The 7,090-nt window shown below is 35.7% G+C and overlaps 1 protein-coding gene across 2 annotated transcripts; it reads right to left on the bottom strand.

The window, feature by feature from the left end:
- Nucleotides 1-3,133: 3,133 nt before the first annotated feature.
- Nucleotides 3,134-7,090, bottom strand: LOC137712889 (heat shock cognate 70 kDa protein-like). Of its 2 annotated transcripts, XM_068452074.1 has the most exons (4): nucleotides 6,780-7,090; nucleotides 4,484-4,855; nucleotides 3,523-4,408; nucleotides 3,134-3,387 (listed from the first exon to the last, which is right to left on the bottom strand). In XM_068452074.1, the coding sequence occupies exons 1-4, from the start codon at nucleotides 6,982-6,984 to the stop codon at nucleotides 3,384-3,386; spliced, it is 1,467 nt and encodes a 488-aa protein (XP_068308175.1). In that variant the 5' UTR covers nucleotides 6,985-7,090; the 3' UTR covers nucleotides 3,134-3,383. The 2 variants fall into 2 exon arrangements, with proteins under 2 accessions (XP_068308175.1, XP_068308174.1); XM_068452073.1 differs by having other exon boundaries at nucleotides 3,523-4,855; nucleotides 6,780-7,089.

Genomic DNA, 7,090 nt, shown 5'->3' with positions numbered 1-7,090 from the left:
AAACATTCTTTTTTTACCAAACACATTTGGTGTTCTAAATTTTTTAATAATCTGCTTTTTAGAAGCACATTTGGCTATTCTTTTTACTCTTTCTCATTATATTTTGAAGAAATTGTAGCAATAGTCCCTCAACTTTAATTTAATTGGAGTAATCGTCTCTCAACTAAAAATTCATAACCATTGATCCCTTAACTCTTCAAAACATGCAATTATGGTTGTGGAGCCAAAAATAATAAAAAAAACATATGAAGGCGACACGTGAATTTTTGGGTTAAAAAGATAAGATTACCCTTGAGGCACATTGAAACTTCTACGCACGAGCAGTGGACAATCACCACTCAATCAAGGTCAAAAGTGATCAAAATAGGTATTTATTCAAAACCTATTTCATCCATCCTCATCAAATCATCTCCATAAGGTAACCTCCAAATATTCATTCAAAATAGGATTAATTACCAAAATTAATTAATTGATTTTCTAATTAATTTCCTAAGTGAATGTGACTATTCATGAAGCATCAAAAGTTGTAACTCTTCATTTGAGTAGACACATCTTTCTATCAAAAGGCTCCACTTCTAATTTCCATTCAATTAATAATTTTAATATAATAATAATATTATTATTAAATTTTCCAACAATTCCCCACATGAATCGAAATTGACTCAATATCATGCAAATGACAATGCAGACAGTAGAGAGAGAATTCAATAGAAAAAGTACCACATCGGGATAGGTGGCTTTTGCCTTTGAACCTTCCGTAGTGAATTACTATCGGATTTACTTAACTAATCAGTGAACATGATATCTTGAACTGCTCAGCCGTTTGTGTAAACCAAGACAATAGTACTCACATAATACCCTTCCAAACACCCTGTGATTGCTCAGTTGTGTTTATTTTGGCCCTGAACAATTCTTGGTTTCTCATGAGTGCTTTTAGAGAACAAAGCCCTTCAAAAAATTCTCACGGGAACGGCCTCATTTGTCATTCAAGATAGGTGCACTCAAGATAGGTGACTTCCCATTAATAGTATCCTGTAATACCCCACTTGTTATTTCCAAGTATATGAATCATTAAAAGCAAAGTTTATCCTAAATACGCTGCAGATAACACTGTTTCATCACAGAACATAGGTTGGAGCTCCAGAGTTTCATCAAAGTTTATCCTAATTGCTATATTAAATCACATATAAAATCAAGAAATAATTGATGCAATTATATATCAAAGTAATCTATGCACATGAGTAACCAATATTAAATGAACATGATATAATGGATTCGAAAAAAACCTAGAAAATAAGGTCGAAGCAAATGTTGGACACTTTGTCCTTAAGACAAGTTTACGCCCCACTATGGTGCTCCAGGTTCATCAGCGCATCTTTCCCAAGATACAACGACCACGTCCTTGTAATAGTAGCACTCCAAATCACAGGGTTCCATGAACCACGATTGTGTTGAAAACTCTCTCATATGGAATCTATGAGACTTTCTAATATTTAATGGGAAAAATTATTTTGTGATTATAGGGGGCTGCCCTATTTATAGAATGCAAGATACCTCTTTGGAAAACATGTGATTATTCATGAAAAGTCAAAAGTTGCAAATCTTCATTTGAGTAGACACATCTTTCTACTAAAAGACTCCACTTCTAATTTCCATTCAACAAATAAATTTAATATAATAATCTTATTATTAAATTTTCCAACAACTGTTACCTTGGCTACTTCCTTTTTGCTTGATTATGTGTAATGGTACACCAAGGCTTGAGGGCTAGCAAAAATGCACTCTATTAATGACATTGAAGATGGTAACTGCTTAGAGAACAAGGGACCGGGCGAATGTGGGAATGCCATTCTATCCATTGCATAATTATCTGAATATTTGCCACAAGGACTGAAGAGAGTTGAGGTTCCACCATAAATCAATTGGCGATATGGCGAATAGTCTAATCTCTTATAAACCCATGCAAGATCCATCATCTCATCAATATGGGATCCATTCTCAACACGTCCTCACACGTTTGGTGAATTTTTAAGCCTAACACGTGAACAACACAACGAGGTGATGTGGAACACGTGTAGCCGTTTGTCTTTATACGTGGGATAACCTGCTCTGATACCTTGAAAAAAAGTTGATGTTCCACCATAAAACCAATTGGCGATATGGGGAGTAGCTCAATCTCTTAGACCATCTCTAATGTAATGGTTCAGAGGGCCGAAAATAGCCCGAAAACCGTTTCCAATTAAGGGCTAAGCCAAAGGGCTCACAGACCCCACTGGACAAAAATCGGCCAAATGACCAACCAGCTGGCCTAATCCAACCAGCCAGCCAGCCCCGGGCCTGGATGGATTTTCATTATTCCTGTCGGATATAACCAACAACATTGTATTTATTTCTGTCGGTTATATCTGACAGGAATGGTAGGCCTTTTTTTTTTTTTTACAAATTTTTTTTTTTTGTAAATTCTATTTTTTTCCTATAACTTCCTAAGCCATTATACAACATTAAATTAAATTAAGTAACATGAAACAACATTAAACAATATGAAACAACATTAAATTTAAATAATAAATTACGTTTGACCCTATGACCCTTTGGCCCTCGGTTGGAGACGGTTTTTTATGACAGGGCTAAAACAAGCACTATGGCCCTTTGGCCCTTAGTCGGAGATGGAGGTAAATATAGTCTTGTACTGTTCATTAAAATATAGTCTATGCAAGGTTCATTCTCTTATCAATGTGAAATTCATTCTCAATAAGGACATCTTAAACTGATGCTCTCTTTGAAGTTTAAGCTAGTAACTAAGAATATATAATACTTTTAAATTACGTTTATTATTATCTGATACTTCATATAAATGACCTAATGTAGAAAAATAAGTCGGTCAATAAAATTATATTCAATTAATAATTTTAAGAACTACTCTCCATATTACCAATTGGTTTTATGGTGGAACCGCAACTTTTTTTCATATAGTTCGTTTATTCTCTGTTGGTTATGCGTACTCTTATTTTCAAATCCTAATTCATATCCATATGCTTTTAATGCATGCCACATTAGTTTCTCTTCAGTTTTTAGGTTTTCATCTACTCGGAGCAGAAGTTATCGATCTTCTGTTTGTGTACAATAAAGAAAATCATCTCAAAATGCCTGTTGTATATCATCTAATATGATAGAGCACAGAAACATGTATAATTTATTTCATCACTGTATATAGTAATCAAGCAAGGTACAACAAACAAGAATAAACCCACACAAATATTTTCTAGGATAAAAAACCGCATGACAGAACAATGCACGCACGGCCGAACGGCCAGCAAAAGGGATAGTGCCCAACCATTGCCCCCCTCCTCAAAACAACACAATCTGTTGGCGAACACTTGAGCTCACCTGGCACGAGTAAAACAGTTGATGAAAGAATTTTAGTAAAACCATGTTATAATCCCCAAAAATGTTATTTTGCATTGCATATATCGTTTTATATATTATTTACTTACATCACCCATTTAATCCCCAAGAGTTTACCTGTCACTGTGGATTGTGATCGCTTTTTTTTGGCCGGTGGACAAGATCTCAGCGGAAACAGTCAGGACACCATTTGCATCAATAGAAAAACAAACATCTGCTTTAACAGCTCCCTTACAAGCTGGAGGAATGTCATGGATGGTAAATCCACCCAAATAATTATTATCTTTGGTGAATTCACTCTCACCCTCAAACACTCGGAAGCAGATGACAGTTTGGTTGTCATAAAGAGTTGTAAAACTTTTGTTCTTCTTAATGGGAATTTTGTTGTTTCTTGTAATCACAACACTCATGTGTTCTTCTTCATCCACTTCAATTCCAAGTGACATAGGAATGACATCGGAGAGTGTGAAGTCTCGAAGCTTCCCAGCTATATTTCCACTCAAGACTGCAGCTTGAACGGCAGCTCCATAAGCCACGGCCTCATCCGGATTCATGCTCTTGCAAAGCTCCTTTCCCTTGAAAATCTCCTGTAATATCTCTTGCACCTTGGGAATTCTAGAAGATCCACCAACAAGAACGACGTCATCAACATTGGTTATATCCATTTTGGCATCTTCCAAACACTTTTTCACAGTCTCCATGCACTTGTTGAAGATATCCATGTTCATTTCTTCAAATAGGTCACGGGTAAAGTTTGTGTGAAAATCTTCACCCTTATACCAAGAATCGATTTCAATATCAGTGTCAAAGGAAAACGAAAGTGCCTTCTTTGCCTTCTCACAGGCAGTTTTGGCCTTCCGAAGAGCTTTGGCGTCTCCACAAATGTCCACGTTTTGCTTTCTCTTGAATTCCTCGACACAGTAATTCACCATTCTGTTATCCAAGTCTTCACCTCCAAGGTGAGTGTCTCCAGCAGTGGACTTCACGTCAAAGGCGCCATGACCTATGGTAAGCAGTGACACGTCTAAAGTACCGCCGCCCCAATCAAATATAATCACATTTCTCTTATTAAACCTACCGGCTTTCTTGTCAATGCCATAAGCGATGGCTGCAGCAGTTGGTTCATTGAGAATGCGCAACACCTTTAAGCCGGCCAATTTACCAGCCTCTATTGTAGCCTGACGCTGCGAATCGTTGAAGTAAGAGGGAACGGTGATAACTGCATTTTTTTCACTTATCTTTGAGCAGAGGTAGGACTCGGCTATCTCCCGCATCTTTGCTAGAACCATGGATGAGATATCTTCAGCAGAAAATTTTTTTTCTTCACCCCTGTGGGTAACCGCAATCATTGGCTTGTCAGCAGGACCTTCTATGACCCTGAATGGCCAAAGCTTCCTATCTTTTTGAACAGTGTCCTCGCTGAACTTCCTACCAATAAGCCGCTTTGCATCTGTCAAGAGTTATTTTAAATTAATTATTTCTTAAAGTGATTTATTTTTTTAACTTATTTTTACCCGTCTATATAATAACGGGGAAAAGCATCCTTGCGGATCCTTTTTCTGGGAATTATAGAGATCCAGTAATTGTGATTATTAATCGTATATCGTGAAGTTAGAAATTATTTTAAAATTTAAAATTTAAAATTAAATAGTACCTAACGAAAACTAATCGTATGAAATATGATGAACAATTACGATCACGGAATCCTCAAAAAAAAGATCCGACGAGGATTCTTTTCCTTATAACGCGACTGTTAGATCCTCTTCCAAAAATTCTAGTTATTTTTTAAACTGAATCCAATTGTAACATATTTATATCTTAAGAACACTACAAAATTTTCTAAGCGAAACATATTTAAAAAAGGAATTGAATACAACTAATTCTGAAGAGATAGATTACAATTTACAATCAAAAGATATCAATAACATAGGTAGCTAAAAACCATTTATCTATAATATAGTAGATTATCGAGGAAAAAACTCTACAATATAGGTAATTAAATAAGTAAAAAGACTGATGCAACATGGTTTTTGAAGGGCTAATTCTTATGATTTAGGATATATAATTCTTTGAAATTTTCAATTTTATCACAAACTTAATAAAAAGATAATAATCATTAATTGGACCTATTTTAGAAAGTGAATTATTCCAAATAATAGTTATTGTTGTACTTTAAAAAAAAAAATGATTATGCTGTACTGTAACAATAAACAGTTATGAAATAAAACAGTAAAGTATTCGATAACTATAATTATAAAAGTGATTGAAGTAAAAAAATAGTATTATAATATTTGATAAATATTTATGTAAAACAATTGTAATTGTGTAAAATAACAAAAAAAAAAAAAAACACAAAACACAAAACTTATGGGCTTTTCTTCCTGTCTTGTTGTTTGTGCCAGAAAGTTCTTGATTGTTTCCCTTTTTTTTTTTTCCCTCTTCTTGGTTTCTCTTTTCTTCTAGATTTTTCATTCTTCTTTTTTTTCTGTTTCTTTCTGACAAAATATTTATGGCTTTTCTTCCATTTTTCGTCAATGACCCCTCCAGCGATCTGGCTTTTCTTTCTATTTCTTTCTATTTTTCGTCAAAAGCTTTTCTTTCTATTTCTTTCTGACAAAATGTTTATGGCTTTTTCTTCATATACCTTTTTTCCTTGCTTCTTTGTCACTCCCGTTTTCATTTCCTGCGATCTGGAACCTGTGCCTCACTCCCATTTCTATTTTCGGCATTTCGATTTTCAGGGCGTTGCATGGTTTGGGAGGTGGGGTGGTGGATGGTTGGGTGGGATCTGGGTTATCATCTAGCAGGGAGTGGGTTGGGATCCGTGGTCGGCGAGGTGGCGATGGGTGTATTTGGTGGGGATTGGGGGAGAGATGGGGTGGTGAATCTGGGTAGCACGGTGTCGGAGAGCAATCGCTCAGACTGGAGAAACGGGGGTGGAGTCAAGAACCGGGATGAAGGAGAAAGAGAGGGTAAGGAAAATTTTATTTGATGGCACTGTTCATCCGTGTATTGTGATAAGGGTTGGCTTTCCAAAGCTGGATTTTGCTGCTTTGGCTTTTTAGTTTTTTTTTTTTTTTTTCCAACCAAAATTGTGAAAAAAAAAGGGCTGATTTTGAAGGTTTATTTTTATTTTTTAATTTAAGCAGTACCAAACTGGTACTCTACAGGATACCAATAAAAATTGAACTAAATGTATATGAACTAAATATTGCCAAGTCGGGTACTTGAGCAGGATATCAATAAAGATTGAGACCAGTAAAAGTTTTCAACTTCCTAAAAGCTAACTAATAGAAAACGTAGGCAGTATAGTAGTATATGTACAGAAAGAAATTAACAAGGAAACGGTAAAGAAATGGTCATTTTAAACCTACCAAAGATTGAGTTGGCGGGGAATCTCCCGACTTGGTTAAAAGCTTCATCACCTACCAACCTCTTACTTTCAGTGAATGTAACATATGATCGAGTCGTCCTGTTACCGTGGTCGTTCGCTATGATTTCTGCATGATCGTCCTGCCACACTGCTACACAAGAATATGTTGTCCCCAGATCAATCCCGATGGCATGGCCTTCTGCCATTTCTCAGCTCCGGAGCTTGAAGAATACTTTTTTATTTTTTATTTTTTGAAGGATCAGAGAGGTTCAAGAAGAATGTAAAATGATAAACATGATTGCAGGAAATAGA

The sequence above is a fragment of the Pyrus communis genome, chromosome 13, assembly GCF_963583255.1.
Source record: "Pyrus communis chromosome 13, drPyrComm1.1, whole genome shotgun sequence".
Classification (NCBI taxonomy): domain Eukaryota; kingdom Viridiplantae; phylum Streptophyta; class Magnoliopsida; order Rosales; family Rosaceae; genus Pyrus; species Pyrus communis.
The sequence above is the reverse complement of the archived record's forward strand: the minus strand, read 5'-3'. Positions and strand labels throughout refer to the sequence as shown.